This window comes from Pan paniscus, chromosome 15, assembly GCF_029289425.2.
Source record: "Pan paniscus chromosome 15, NHGRI_mPanPan1-v2.0_pri, whole genome shotgun sequence".
Lineage (NCBI taxonomy): Eukaryota > Metazoa > Chordata > Mammalia > Primates > Hominidae > Pan > Pan paniscus.
Window position 1 is genome coordinate 101,442,504 of NC_073264.2, and position 15,528 is coordinate 101,458,031.

General features: G+C 57.5%; 1 protein-coding gene across 9 annotated transcripts; it reads right to left on the reverse strand.

Moving 5' to 3' along the window:
- On the reverse strand, window positions 1-15,228 carry SLC25A29 (solute carrier family 25 member 29). Of its 9 annotated transcripts, XM_055098012.2 has the most exons (7): window positions 14,897-15,222; window positions 7,723-7,766; window positions 6,905-7,068; window positions 4,691-4,866; window positions 4,497-4,527; window positions 2,167-2,250; window positions 1-1,905 (listed from the first exon to the last, which is right to left on the reverse strand). In XM_055098012.2, exon 7 carries the CDS (start codon window positions 1,867-1,869, stop codon window positions 1,174-1,176), a length of 696 nt encoding a protein of 231 aa, XP_054953987.1. In that variant the 5' UTR covers window positions 1,870-1,905; window positions 2,167-2,250; window positions 4,497-4,527; window positions 4,691-4,866; window positions 6,905-7,068; window positions 7,723-7,766; window positions 14,897-15,222; the 3' UTR covers window positions 1-1,173. The 9 variants fall into 9 exon arrangements, with proteins under 9 accessions (XP_054953987.1, XP_008956552.2, XP_034794024.1 ...); XM_008958304.5 differs by lacking the exons at window positions 4,497-4,527; window positions 4,691-4,866; window positions 6,905-7,068 and adding an exon at window positions 7,896-8,054 and having other exon boundaries at window positions 14,897-15,228; XM_034938133.3 differs by lacking the exons at window positions 4,691-4,866; window positions 6,905-7,068 and having other exon boundaries at window positions 4,497-4,568.
- Window positions 15,229-15,528: the final 300 nt, after the last annotated feature.

Below are 15,528 nucleotides of genomic sequence, written 5' to 3' on the forward strand. Positions count from 1 at the left end.
TTAAAAAACAAAGAACACTTTATTCCCTTGACAGTTTCTGTACAGCGACACCAGGCTGTGCAAAGCCCAGTGTCGTCTTCACTGAGCACATTCCCCAGGACGCCTGGTGCAGCCCTCTTCTGCCCCAGGCCCCAACTAGCCACCCCTGTGCCCGCTAGCGGGCCCTGTGCCTTCACAGGGATGAAGCCCTGGCACTGAGAATGCCTGGGAGGCACCGTTTGCTGGGGAGCAGAGGGACTGACCTTTGGCTTCTTTGTGGCTAGAGGTGTTCCAGGCCTGGTGAGGGGGTCCCATACTGTTCTCTGCTGAGCCCTCTGCACGCTTTGGGGGATCCTGGCTGGCGGTGGTAGGTGGGCCGGAGACTCAGTTGTCCGTCAGCTGGCCATGTCCCCATTTTATGGACAGCAGCCTGAGGCCCAGAGTCGGAAGGATTTCTCCTTGCCACAGCTGCATCACACTTGAACTGTCCAGACCTCCACCGCTGGCCTGTTTGCTCCCCACCCTAGTCCCGCAGGCTGATATGGTGCCTCCAGCAGACTCCATGGCTTCCCGGAGGGTAGAGGGTCCCCAGTTCACCCTCCAGCAGGAGTGGCAGCAGCTGGGGTACCCCTAGCAGTGGCATGTGGAGAAGCTGGGGTATGCAGAGGATCCAGTTCTGTGACACCAGGAGGCACACCAAGTTTTCCTCTGTCCCTAACACAGACCAGAGGGGTGGCCCACCCCCCCCCCCCCCCCGGGTGGAGGATGTGTGGAGTTAGCAGGTCCTTGGGTGGCCCCTTGGTTGGCCATCAGAGACCCCCGGGAGCCAGCCTGCAGGGCAGGAGCACAATGACGTGGCCAGGATCCCAGAAAGGGGCTAGAGTGTCTTCCTCAGTTTCCAGGATAACGGTGCAATGGCCTCAGCCAGGCCAGGTGCTGGCTGCTGCTGGGAATAATCTCTGAGCTTCCTGACTCTACAGTGTGGGCGTGAGGGTCCTTATTTCATACATGAGAACACTGAGGCAAGTGCAGTTCTCGGCCAAAACTACCCAGCTGATCAGCAAAATTCAGCCCACGTCTGATAGACTCCACAGCCCGCAGCATCCGAGCAGGAAGCAGGGCAATCGACTCAGGGGCCAATTTATGTCCCAGGTTTCTGAGAAGGAGCCCTGGGGAAGGAGGGCGGGGTGAGCGTCACAGGCTGGAGGGCTGCGCCAGGGCAGGCCCCGCAGGGGCGGCGGGCACAGCCTCCTCGCCGCGCGCGTAGGTGAGCACCACCGTGACGGTGGCGAAGGTGGCAGCGTTGACGGGGAAGGCGCGCAGCAGTGTGGACGCCAGCCCCCGTGTGAAGACACGCCAGCCCTCGGCGCGGTAGCTCTGGTGCACGCAGTCCAGGATGCCGCGGTAGCGCGGGGCGCCCCGCAGTCCGTCCGCCTGCAGCCGCGACTTGACCACGTCCACAGGGTAGGTGGAGAGCCAGGACACGATGCCCGACGTACCGCCCGCCAACAGCAGCTTGGGCACCAGCAGGCGGTCGCCCGGCTCGCAGCCCAGCGCCCGCGTGAGAGCGTCATAGGTGAGGAAGTAGACGCCGAAGCTGGGCGTCTCACGCAGCAGCGTGGACACCATGCCCCGGTTGACGCCACGCAGACCCTCGTGCCCGTAGATCTGCGCGAGGCAGTCCAGCGAGCCCTTGTAGGTGCGCGCTGGGCCCGCGTCCTGCAGCTGCAGCCGCGTCTTGGCCAGCTCCATGGGGCAGCAGATGACGCACTGGATGGCGCCCGCCGCCGCACCTGCCAGGAACTGGTTGAGGGGCGAGTCGTGGCCCAGGGCCCGGAGGGTGTTGCCCTGCACCCCGAACACCAGCGCGTTGATGAAGGTGAGCCCCATGAGCGGCGAGCCCAGGCCCTTGTACAGGCCCAGCACCTGCGGGGACAGAGACGCCATCAGAGCCGGCAACGCGCACCTCCCGGGCCCTCCACGCGGAAGGGGGTCGGGGGATGGCAGCCCCAGCCCACCCCAGGGGCTCCTGAGGACCAAGCAGAATTTCGTTAGAACCTAGGTCCTGATTGGCCTCCTGGTCGTCCTGACACCTTCCTTCCTGGCTCTCTGGTCTGGGGTGGTGGCAGCCCGGAAGCTAGTTCCCCATCCTGTGCCTCCCGAGCCCCACCAGCCCAGGCCACTCACGCTCTCTTGCTTGATGATGGACTTGAAGCAGTGCAACGTCCCGCGGTACTGAGGCTTCTCCACGCTCTGGACCTGAAGCCGTACCTGGAAGGAGAGGGTCCAGTGAGAGGCAGGCAGGCAGGACCAGAGCACCCAGCTCCCGGGTCTGGTGCTTAGGCTGCCTGGGAGGGTCTCCCAAGGAGGCCGGGCACTCAGGCACAGTCTAAGACTTTTGTAATTCCAGGGCAGGGTGGGCCGGGTATCTATGCCTTCTCAGGATGGGGTGCCAGTAGGCAAACAGCTACAGGGACAGGCTGCTGGAGACAGGGTAGGGGGTCCCCAAGATCTCAGACCAGTTCAGGTTAAGCCTCGTTTACACTATGGCTGCACAGTGCACTGCCGGTGGGGCATGAACGACCTCCTGAGACTGGCCCGTTCTCCAGGTGATGCTTGTCATACTGCTGAGTGAGCGGCCCATGTCCCAGACTAGGCTGAAGGGCCCCTGCCCTAATGTCCCATCAGAGACTGGCTTCGAGGCAATAGGCGCAAAAAGTGATGAGCCTGGCCAGGTGCAGTGGCTCACGCCTGTAATCCCAACACTTTGGGAGGCTGAGGTGGGTGGATCACTTGAGGTCAGGAGTTCAAGACCAGCCTGGCCAACGTGGCGAAATCGTGTCTGTAAAAAAAATTAGCCTAGTGTGGTGGCATACGCCTGTAATCCCTGCTACTCAGGAGGCTGAGGTGGGAGAATTGCTTGAACCCGTGAGGCAGAGGATGCAGTGAGGTCATGCCACTGCACTCCAGCCTGGGCGAGAAAGGAACATTCCGTCTCAATAAATAAATAAATAAAAATAAAAGCAATGACCTTGGCTCCGGGAGCTCCTGCCTGGTCTCTGCCAGTAGCCTCTCGTGAGAACAGCAGTTATGAGTTAATAGGGTGGTGGCAAGAGAACAGCCAACAACCTCCTTGGGGACCCACGTCAGCAGCTCTGGGGCCTGGGACGCTGGTCAGGCCCCGCTGCCTCCGAGCCCAGTGGCCCAGAACCTCTTCCATGTCAAAGTGCTCTTTGTTGCCTATGAGCTTATCTTTGCTCAATAGGAGGCTCAGAGTTGCAGAGCGGGCGGTGGGAGTAAACTAGGTCAAGTCACATTCTCAGGGGCTGGTTCCCTAGGTCTGACTCAGAAATGATCATTCTTACAGCCAGGGCCACAGAGCAAGTGCCTTCGGTACTAGGCAGCATGGGACAGGGGAGGGCTTCACACTCAATTATCTCGGCATTGGGACAACTGCCCCCATTTCCAAGATGGGAAGACGGGCTCAGAGATGTTTAACAACTTGGCCAAAGCTGTCCTCTCCAGGGACATGAGCAGCTGTGTTGCTCAGAGTGAGGGTGGGAGGGAGTGCTAGCAAGGGAGAGCCCTCACCGGGAACAGCCAGGCTTCTGCCCGGATTCTGGAACCTTTTCCAATTCTCTCCACCAGAATAGGTGGGCCCTCTATTGGTGAATGCACTTACAAAAAATGTTTTGTTAGGAAACAAGTACCATCTCAGTACCCCCAGGACCTCAACAGCTGGAAGCCAATGCTTCAAGATTGGCCCGAAGCACCCTCCCACCCTGGAGGCCCAGTTCTTGGCCAGCACCTTGATGCGAGGTTTGCTGCTCTCCCTTCAATGTTCTGGGGCCTCTGGGGGGATCTCTGTTCCTCCTGCAGCCCCACCACTGGCACTAAGAGGGCTGTGTGAGTAGAACTGATGTGACATGGAGCTGTCCCTTCCCAGGTTGGACACTCAGTGCCACCTGGGTAGTGTTGTGAAGTCTTTGCAGGTCACAGACACTGGTGAATGCCCAAGTCCAGCCGGCTGGGGAATGTCAGGCTTAGGTCAACTCAGCTTCTCCCACCAATGTGGGCAGAGGCCTCTCCCCACTTTGTTTCTGACCCCTCAGTACCCCTCAGTCTGTGACGAGCCCTTGCTCTCTGGGAGAGGAACTGTGGCCCAGTGTCCCAAGTCTTGTCATTTACAGCTCAGGCTCTTAAAATCTTGGGGTGCCAGGCTCTCCTTTGAGGATTGATGGGAACGGACCCACCCCTGGGAAACTAGTCATTTGGACACAAGTTTAGGAAGCTCCCAGCTCCCCATAGGGCCGAGAGACCCCCACATGAGGACCCCCAATCCAGAGGGGGCTGATTTTTTTTGGCCAGCCCGAGCCCCCACCCCAGGACCTGTGCTGAGCCCAAGCTTGCCTCACACCCTCCCTGTCCCCTGCTACGGAGGGAACTCTGGGGTTGGGGAGATGGGCATGACAGGGTGGGGTCCAGGCTGGGATCTGGTTCACCTGGTCTGTACTTACTAGCGCTCTCCAGGGTGAGGCTTACGCCCATCTACAACAAAGTTACACTTTTGCTATGGATGGAGACAGCCCCTAGCTCAGAAAGTAAAGGCGGTTAAAGCAACACAAAATTTCAACATCATATCCAGGCGCGGAGCCCCCACAGCCAGCCCCCACCCACCCTCCCCACCCCATGCCCAGGGATGGCCGGTCACCCCCTCATCATAGGTCAAGACGACTGCTCCCTGATTATTGCTGTGTCCAAGGAAGCAGGACAGAAAACTCCCTTCATGCAGAAACACGTGTGAAGGCCGTGTGCTTCAGGACGGTGGCTGTGGTTCTGGGTGCTATAGAGGAGATCCAGATCTTGGATTCTTTCAGTCCCAAGGGCCTGGGGGAATAAACTGTGACTGTCCCAGCCATGAGATAGTCTGTGGCCATGTGACAGTACGGACTGACACAGACTCGGGTGGCCCCTGATGATCCTAGGGTACAGCTGCAATTATATTCAACCAGGCAAAAGGGACCCGTGGTGTTGGAAGTGAGGATAGTGGGCCAGGCCTGTCATCCCAGCACTTTGGGAGGCCAAGGCAGGAGGATCACTTGAGCCCAGGAGTTTGAGACCAGCTGGGCAACATATCAAGACCCCATCTCTACTAATAACTTCAAAAAAAAAACGAGCTAGGCATGGTGGTGTGTGCCTGTAGTTTCAGCTACTTGAGAGGCTGCGGTGGGAGGATTGCTTGAGCCTGGGAAATCAAGGCTGCAGTGGGCTATGATTGCACCACTGCACTCCACCTGGGGTGACAGAGCAAGACCGTGTCTCAAAAAAAAAAGGAGGAAGTTAAGCCAGTGGAAGCCTCAGAAGAAGGGGAGGGAGGAGCTGATAGGAGCAGGAGGGAAGACTTCCAGAGGGCTGGCCATGTTCTGTTTCTCCTGGGTGGCAGCTCGCCACGCATGTGTTTTGCGATGACTTGTACACCTAGGATGTGTGCACTTTCCTTCTTTTTTCTTTTTTGAGATGGAGTCTCATTCCGTTGCCCAGGCTGGAGTGCAGTGACGCGATCTTGGCTCACTGCAAGCTCCGCCTCCCGGGTTCACGCCATTCTCCTGCCTCAGCCTCCCGAGTAGCTGGGACTACAGGCACCCGCCACCACGCCCGGCTAATTTTTTTGTATGTTTAGTAGAGACAGAGTTTCACCGTGTTAGCCAGGATGGTCTTGATCTCCTGACCTTGTGATCCGCCCGCCTCAGCCTCCAGAAGTGCTGGGATTACAGGCATGAGCCACTAGCCTGGCCGGGATGTGTGCACTTTCTATATGTGCTGGACCTCAACTAAAAACAAACAGTAGCCAGGCATGCTGGCACGTGCCTGTAATCCCAGCTACTCAGGGGGTTGGGGGGGGAACTGAGGCAGGAGAATCACTTGAACCCAGGAGGAAGAAGTTGCAGTAAGCCAAGGTCGCGCCACTGCACTCCAAACTGAGTGACAGACACAGACTCCATCTCAAAGAAAAGAAGTTCAGCTTTTTAAGGTAGGTATGTCCAGATGTGATGCTGCTGGAGCGACAGAGTGGCAAAAACAAAAACAAAACAAAACAAAAGGATCACATATAGATCTTCTCAAAGACTACCCTCCAGACGCCAGTGAAGTAGGGTCTGGGGAGTAAAATCTCATGGGCTGGAGAAACTCCTGTCCCTGAGTCACTTCAGGGGTGCTGCTCGTGGGCTCAGTGGCTCAGGACAGCAGAGCACCAGAACGAAAGTGCTCCCAGGCCTGCCAGGGGCTGCCTGAGGGGGCCGGGCAGAAGCCCAGCAGGTCTGGCCAATTCATAGCTCAGAGAGCCCAGGCCTCCACGGAGCTGGAAAGAGGAAGTGAATGTGAAGCACTTCTTGGCTGCGAGAGGCGTTCACAACACATGACCACGAGACATAAACACAGTGCAACGTGGACACTGCCAGGCTGTCCTGGGCTGCTCTGGCCTGGGGGAGGCTTCACGGGTGGCCTGGCTAGGCAGCGCGTGGGCATGGCTGGGGCCGGGGGCTGTGTGGGCAGGCTCTGCACGGCCTCACTCTCGGCAGGCCGGTGCAGCAAACGTGGGGCCGCTGCCTGCCAAGAAAGCCTGGCCCTTCAGCCTCCTCCCCAAATTGGCCTACAGTGGATAGAAGAGTTGTGGTTTTCAGAGCTAGCATTTAATCCAACATAAATTATGCTGTTGAGCACTGGCACGATGACAACGTTTGAGCCCAAAGATACAGGGACCTGCCCAAGGTCATGCAGAAAACCGGCTGGCAGAGGGGCCCGGACCTGCACAAGGCCCAGGGACAGAGCTTTTTAAGGTCACAGCCAATGCAAAGGCCAGGCCCTCACTCTTGTGCTGGATGCAATCCACCCCTTATGGTAAGTCACTGTCTCTGCCAACACACACCTGGGCTCACCAGAAAAGGAGACCGGAAGTCTCCCGCAAACCCAGCTCAGGGTGCGCATCCTGCCTTGCCGTCAGCTGTGCCTTCGCTCAGTGGGAAGAGGGGCCACGTGTAGCGCTGCCAGCAAGCACAAGGCTGGTCTGGTGCCTGCCACTCACAGCTTGCCCTGGGGCCAAGGAAAAAGAGCGAGGAAGGGCCCCGCTGGGCTACTTTCAGAACACACAGCCCAACCACAAGCGGAGGGTGGGGGGTTTATTGGGGAATTTCCAGCTGGAGGACATAGATTTCCTTGGTTTCCGTTCTGGGGGTCTGAGAACCTGGAACTCCGGTTCATGGAGGTGTGGGGTGTTATCAAGGAACCAGCTAACAGGGCCCTTCCTCAAGCCTCTGGCACGTGGGAAACCATCACTCGGATTCTCTGTAAGGATGATCACCACTCCGTGAAGATCATGTTCATGGGAGATATAAGTTTTGTTTTTGTTTTTGTATTTTCTCTCTGAACTTTTCTTTCTTTCAAGGAACTGTTTGGGAGAGTTCTGCATGGGAACGTGTAGGTGCCCTTGCTCTGGGTGGGAGAAAACCTCAGCACCTTGGTTCCAGCTGGCCAAGCCCAGGATGGACTTGGCCATGAACCCAGCATGTGGATCAGCCCCAGCTGGGAGATGCCAGGACAAAGCAGTGAGGAAGGTTCAACCCAGCCTGGTGTAAAAGCAGCTGCCCACCTGGGGCTGTACACGGAAACAGGCTTCCAGCCACCCCAACCCTGTGAGCCTCTCTCCAATGTACGCGCCGAGGGAAAAAAAGCAGCGATGAGACTCACCTTGACCGTGTCAAACGGGTGTCCCACAAGCACGCCTGCCACACCTGGAGGAGGAGAGGGGGACTTGTGACCCACATACCTCAGAAACGCAGTGCAGGGTGCTGGGCAGGAGGGGGTTCTGACAAGGAAGACTGGCAGGAGCTGCTGCCGGGGAAAGGACATTGACCAAGCACCTGTGGGTGTAGCAGGCAGATCCCATGAGCCCCTGGAATCCTCACGTCCACTGGGAGGGTATGCATGTGACATCCCAAGGCCAAGCCAGCACCTGTCCCACTCAGCACTGGTGTCCCATCTGCGGGCTGCTGCTCTCCGCGGCTGACTGGTCTGGGTGGCTGACAGCAGAAGTTGTCCCCTGGGAGGCTGCACACACTATTTCTGGGATATCCCATTAATCCAAACACCTGACATGGGCAGGAGGCTCCAGAGATGTTGGACTTTGGGGTCAGACCCTCCCCAGATTTGAATTTTCCCCCTGCCGCTCATCAGCCTGGCGTGCTCACAAATGACTCTGTCTCTGGGCCTCACTCTGGGCCTTACCTGTAAAGGTTTACCTCCCTCCCCCAGAGTGGCCACGGAGACTGAACAGGGTAATGGCCCCTTGGGAGTGATGACCCCAGGTCCTGATGCACTGGCTGATACCTCCGTCCCCTTCCCTCAGTGGGAGCCACCTTGAGCCCAGGGAGACAGCTTGTGACTGTGCGGTCATCCTTGGTTCTTCAGGTCCTGCCAAAAATCCAGCCCCTCTTGAAGGACAAAGGTTCACCCCTCCAAAATGGCTCACAAACACTTCTCCAGAGTCCTAAACGCTGTGCAGGTGGTAACCATCTCTGAGTCTTGCCACCACTGTGAGTAAGCAGCCTCATTACCCATTTCACAGGAGAAACAGGCTCAGTGAGGTCAGGTAACTGACTCTGACTCCCATGCTCCTCTCCCTGGAGTTTCACGTGGACATCTGTTCAAGCTCTCCCTTTACTGCCAGTAGCGTTTATGTATAATTAAAACAGCTGGCATCTGCTGAGTAACAAACTAACATTACGACCCATTCTCACTCTTCCACTTGATGCCTGTGGAAGTTACTATGCATCTCCACAAATTGAACTTTGTATCTTTACCTAACATCCTCTCCATCCTTTAATACTTTGGACCTGGCCAGGTGTGGTGGCTCACGCCTGTAATCCCAGCACTTTGGGAGGCCAAGGTGGGCAGATCACTTGAGGTCAGGAGTTCAAAACCAGCCTGGCCAACATGGTGAAAACCCGTCTCTACTAAAAATACAAAAATTAGCCAGGTGTGGTGGCGGGTGCCTGTAGTCCCAGCTACTCAGGAGGCTGAGGTGGGAGAATTGCTTGAATCCAGAAGGCAGAAGTTGCAGTGAGCTGAGATCGCGCTACTGCACTCCAGTGACCCAGAGAGCAAGACTCCGCTTCAAAAAAAAAAAAAGTTCGGACCCTAAAACCCACTTGATACTAACTTTAACTTTGCCAATTCTGCTTTCTCTTTGGTTACATGTGACTGGTATGGTTTTGTCCAACTTGTAATTTTGGTGTTTTTGTTTTTTGAGACAAGATCTCACTCTGTCACCCAAACTGGAGTGCAGTGGCATAATCTTGGCTCACTGCAACCTCCACCTCCTGGGCTCAATCGACCCTCCTGCCTTAGCCTCCCAAGTAGCTGAGACAACAGGCATGAGCCACCACACCCAGCTAATTTTTGTAATTTTGGCAGGACGGGTCTTGCCATGCTGCCCAGGCTTTGTTCAAGAAAACTCCTGACTTCAAAAAAAGCCAAGCCTCCCAAAGTGCTGGGATTACAGACATGAGCCACTGTGCCCAATGTGTAGTTTTGAACCTTTTCTTACTATCTTGTTTTAGATGTTTGTTGTAAACAACTATATCTGGATTTTGTTTTCTAACCCAGTCTAAAGCAGTCTGATTTTGCTGGAACAACTGAGGGGTCTGACATTTTTATGCCACTTTATTTTATGTAAATGGTTTATTTTACTCCTTTTTCCATACTTTTGATGGTTTGGGAAAATTACTATTTATTCCCTTTCTTTTATTTATTTATTTTTTATTTTTTGAGACAGAGTCTCGCTCTGTTGCCCAGGCTGGAGTGTAGTGTTGCGGTCTCGGCTCACTGCAAGCTCCACCTCCCGGGTTCATGCCATTCTCCTGCCTCAGCCTCCCGAGTAGCTGGGACTACAGGCACCCGCCACCACGCCCGGCTAATTTTTTGTATGTTTAGTAGAGACAGAATTTCACCATGTTAGCCAGGATGGTGTCGATCTCCTGACCTTGTGACCCGCCCGCTTTGGCCTCCCAAAGTGCTGGGATTACAGACTTTAGCCACCACGCCTGGCCTATTCCCTTTCTTTTTTTGAGAGTCTTGCTAGTGCAGTTGCGTGATCTGGGCTGACTGCAACCTCTGCCTCCCAGGTTCAAGTGATTCTCCTGCCTCAGCAGGACTACAGGCCCACCCCACCACACCCAGCTAATTTTTGTATTTTTAGTAGAGAAGGGGTTTCGCCATGTTGGCCAGGCTGGTCTAAAACTCATGACCTCATTGATCTACCTGCCTCGTCCTCCCAAAGTGCTGGAATTATAGGTGTGAGCCACCACGCCCAGCTATTTATTCCCTTTCTAATTGTTAATTTGTAATTTCAGCAAAGGGTTACTTCCTGCTTTTTATTTTTATTTATTTATTTTTTGAGACAGTCTCGCTCTGTTGCCTAGGCTGGAGTGCAGTCGCACGATCTCGACTCACTGCAAGCTCTGCCTCCCAGGTTCACGCCATTCTCCTGCCTCAGCCTCCCGAGTAGATGGGAATACAGGTGCCTGCCACCACGCCCGGCTAATTTTTTGTATATTTAGTAGAGACGGGGTTTCACCTTTGTTAGCCAGGATGGTCTCTATCTCCTGACCTCGTGATCCACCCGCCTCGGCCACCCAAAGTGCTGGGATTACAGATGTGAGCCACCGCGCCCGGCACTTCCTGCTTCTAATACGTCTAATCATTATATAGAAACAGGGTAAGCACCGCCTCCCCCACGACTCTCTGCCTCCTTCTGCCCCACCCACCCCAGTAAGAGCTACCCGAAGAAGGCTCCCATCCCTGCCACCTTATAGCTGGAATTACAGGCTCCTGCCACCACACCTGGCTAATTTTTGTATTTTTAGTAGAGGCGGGGTTTTGCCATGTTGGCCAGGCTGGTCTTGAACTCCTGACCTCAAGTGAGCCACCTGCCTCGGCCTCCCAAAGTGCTGGGATTACAGGCTTGAGCCACCAAGCTCGGCCCAAAATCTCTTTCTTTTCTTTCTTTTTTTTTTTTTTGAGATAGTCTTGCTCTGTCACCCAGGCCGGAGTGCAATGGCGCGATCTCGGCTCACTGCAACCTCTGTCTCCCGGGTTTAAGTGATTCTCCTGCCTCAGCCTCCTGTGTAGCTGGGACTACAGGTGCGTGCCACCACACCCAGTTAATTTTTATATTTTTAGAAACGGGGTTTCACCATGTTGGCCAGGAGGGTCTCGATCTCTTGATCTCGTGATCCACCCATCTCAGCCTCCCGAAGTGCTGGGATTACAGGTGTAAACCACTGAGCCCGGCTCAAAATCTATTTCTTAATCTGGTTGGGGAACAGTATGAATGCTCTGGTTGAGAATCCTGGGCCCAGGCCAGCCTTGGTCCTCTGGCTTTCAGTGCTGCAGATGAGAAATCTGCTGCCAATGTTTTTTTTTTTTTTTCTCCTTTGTCAATGGTTTATTTATTCTGTGGGAGGTCGCTGAGATTTTATCTGTGGATTTCAAGAATGTCACCAGGAGATGCCAAGGGTGTGTCTTTTTCTTTAAAGTAAGTACCCTGCCTGGAACTCTACCAATACTTTCACTGTGCAGACTCATGCCCTCTTCTGATCAGGGAAAATTTCCACTATTATTTATTCATCATATTAATCATCTCCAGACCTGTTCCTTCTTCTTCCAGAGCCTCTAACATTCACAGGTGAATGAAGAAGCAACCACCAAGCCTATCTTTTCTTTCATGACTTCCATTTGGGTTTCTGGTTTTCTGGGAGGCCTTTGCATCCTGGAAACAGGAAATCCATCCTCTTTTCCACTTCAGCTTTTTAATTTTCTAAAGCTGAAAATCCTCGTTCTAGAACCTCTTTTCTTGGGAAGTATCTGGATTTCCCTCGGTTTTGGAAACTGAACACTTGCCCAGGATGTGCCACTGGACTTTAGTTCTCCCTCCAGCAGGGGGCCCCTCGAGGCCCCTCCATGTCCCTTGAAGCTAGGTCCAGCTGTGGGGTCCCCTTCCTGTGGGTGCATGGTCACGCCTCTGGCCCCAGACCTGCCCAGTTGACAGCAACAGCAGCAAGGCATGGGAGGGAGAGAGCAGAAAGACCCTTACGCCACTTGCCTCTGTTGGGAGGCCCCACTCCCACAAGGCCCCACTCAAGTCTCCCAGGAGAGGCACTGGTTCCCACTTTCTCTTCTGACTTGTTTCAGCACCCTTCGGCGAGGGGCTTGGTCTCCTTCACCCAGAAGAACCCATCCTCAGGAACAGTGTGGGCTGTGGGGCCGGCCTCCATTGGAGGAGCCTCCTCACCACCTTTCTGAGCGCACGAGGAGGCCTCCAGTCACACCAGCAGAAGCGGAACACTGTCTCCCAACTCCAAAGCCTACTGTCTACTGTCCTCCCTAAGCTGGGCTCCGGGGGCAATCCCCACCCAATAGTCCTCAGGGCTGGGCGGGGTGGGGAGGAACCACTGTCCTGGGGATGGCTGGTAGCAGAGGTGGTGGAAGAGGCACCCTTCCCTCTCGGGGTTACCTCTCCTCCCGGGTTCTCCCACCCCTAGCTGAGCTTTTCTCTCTGCACCTGCTTCTGTCCATCCAGAGCCCAGTGTCTATGTGGCCTCAAGATTTGGGTTGATCTCCCAATAGGGGAGAGGGGGAGGCATTCCAAACCTTCCACCATGCAAGGCCTCAAGGATGCTGTCAGTCAAGATGCTGGCCCCGCCTCCCTGAGAAGTTAAAACACGTGACCCACACTAGGCGAATAGTAGGGGGTGGACAGTCCCCCACCCCAGCCACCAAGGAGAAGCACTGGCATTATCTGCCCTGAGCCTGTAGGTTGGGGGCACCCCAAGAAGGAGCCAGGCAGGGGCTGCTGGGGTACAGGTCCCAAGGTGGGGTGCCTCTGGGCAGGCTGTCAGTGTGACCCCAGCTGTGCCAAGGACCTGGAGCCTGGGACACAGTCAGTTCACTGTCCTGAGGGGCCACCCCAGCACCCTGGAGTAAGGGGGAGAGGAGAGGACTGCAGGCTCACCCTGGCCATCAGAGGAGCATGTGGTGTGACTTTGCTCTAGTACCTCCACCTCTCTGGGCCTAGGTTTCTCCGATGAGACCAGGAGTGAGCCCCCAGGTGACTTCTGTCCTTGTCCACCTGGGAGGCTCAGGCTTACACTTGTAGAGCCTTAGCTGGGTGGCAATTATGTGCCTGGGGGTTGCACGAAAAGCAGGGCCTGGGGGCAGGGGGGTGGCCTGTGCCCCAGTGCTACAGCACCAGACAGTGCCAGTCCTTGACCCACAAACCCGGGGCAGGGGGCATGGATATGATCTCTCCCAGGTGGGCCTATGAGGATGGGCAGCGAAGGACATTCCAGGCAAGGAGGCTGCGCGAGCGACGTGCAGAGGAGACCACAGATGTGCCGGGAGGCGCCAAGCAGGCCTGCTTTCAGGGGAAGTGTTCCTGCCCCAAACCCCGGTGTTTCCAGGAGGGCAGCACCGACGGTAGCGCCACTGCAGAAGGAACTCTGCCCATCCGGGGAAAGAATCCCCACTCCCCAAAGCCTGGAAGGAGGTGTTGGCCTGGGGACAGCCCTTCACCCCCACCCGCTGGAGCTGATAGTGGGTGGGGAGCAAGGGTGGAGCAAACAGCGAGATCAGAAGCGGGAGGGGAAGGTGAGAATGGAATCCGCAGAGGACACGCCCCCTCTGTCTCCAGGGCACCCAGCGCTAGGGACAAACCCCCCAGCGATTAGCAGCAAACTCTGGGCTTTGTGCCCCGCAGCTTCCCACTGGGTAACCGACCGGGAAGTTCTAACTCCCCTCAGCGCACATCACCTCCCCAACACACTCCCTTTTCAACGAGTCTCTCCCCCAAGAAGCAGGCTCCGACGCCACAGGTTTAATACTTAAGGCCACCGCTAGCCACTCTTCCGCCAGGGCTCTCAGCGCTGGCCGGGAGCTGAGGGTTTATTCGAGCCAAATCCAAGTAGATGAAGAGGCGGTGAACAAGGGCAGGTGCTGGGAGAAAAGTGGGACCAAACTGGGATAAGCGGCCGGCCCTCTCTGCAACTCCCGCCGCCAACCACCCTCCCCCGCCCCCGACATCTAAATCCTGGTGAATAAATTAACCCTCAAGGTAAAAGCAGAGAAGCCAGAGGCCCAACAGGGAAGTGCCGTGCCCGACGCCCACGGTCGGGGCATGGGAGAGTCTGGACTGCACGCACGCCCGGGCCCTCCCGGGGACAACTGCATGGGAGGAACCCCAGAGCCGCGACCGCGCCTCGGAGAAGGTGCCCCACACCGGCTCGCCCGACCCACCCACGACCCCCCTTCCGCCCCCAACAGCTCACAAAACCGCGTAGGAAGGGGCGGCGTTCCAAGGCGTGACTCGGCGCCAGAGCGGTTCAGTGCCCTCCAAGGCCAGCCGAGTAGGGGGTCGGCCCCGTAGCCCCAATCCCGCTGGATGGCTGCGCGGGACGGGGTGGAGTCAGTCCCGAAATATACGGCCGGGGGAGGGGACCCTGCTCCCAGTGCGCAACGGATGGGGATGGGGGAGGGGAAGGAGATGAGCCCGGGACCTCGGCGCGGGGGGCAGTGGGGCATCCTCCCGGCAGTCCTGGCCTCCGCTCAGCCACGGTGCTGCCCCGGCGCCCCAGACCTCCCGTCCGAGCGTGCCCAGAGAGAATAAAGACACCTGCCCTCGCGGACAGCCCGGGCCTGAAGTCAATTTACGCCCACGAGACCCGCCAGAGGCAAGAGAACTGTGGTCCCCATTCACAGACGCGGCGACCCCCGCCAGCGGGAAGCCGCGAGGCCAGGGCGTGCTGGTGGGCCGACCTCCCTCCCCGGACGCCTCGCCCCGGCCCGGCCCGGCCCGCCGCCTCCTTACCCCCCGCGCATCCAGCCAAGAAGTCCAGCGCCATGGCCGGGTCCCCGGCGAGGCCGCCTTTCCTCCTCGTCCTCCCCCTGAGGCCCCTCGCCGGGCTGGGCGCCGTCGGGGTCCCCGAGCTCGCGGTGCTGGGGCTGGGCCTGGCCGCTCCTCCTGGCGCGGAGCCCGGGCAGGCGCGGTCAGGGATGGTGGGGTTGGCGGCAGCGGCTAGACCCGCGCTGGTCCCTCGGCGGCAGCTGACTCGCTGGATCCCCTCCGGCCCGCGGTCCCTCACCTCGGGCCGCGCGCCCCGCCCCTCGTGCCTGCCGGCAGGGCCCGGGCGGGGGCGCCGAGCGAGGCCAATGGGCGGGCACGGCGCGGACAACACCCCGGGCACTGCGCTTCGCCGCCGCGCCTCATTGGCCGGGCGTGCGCAGGAGGCGGGGCGCGGGGGACGTGATGGGCGCGCGGGCGGGGCGCGGGGGCGCCTCAGACAAAGAGCGCGCTGGGTGCGCAGGTCCGGCGGGAGGGGACGCGCGGGGTGGCGGGGTTGAGCCGAGGACTCCCCCACCTGGAGTACGCGGGGTGGCTCTGGTCTGGACCGGGTCGGGAACCGGACCCTGGGTTCGGAGTCCGGCGCCGCCGCAGAACCT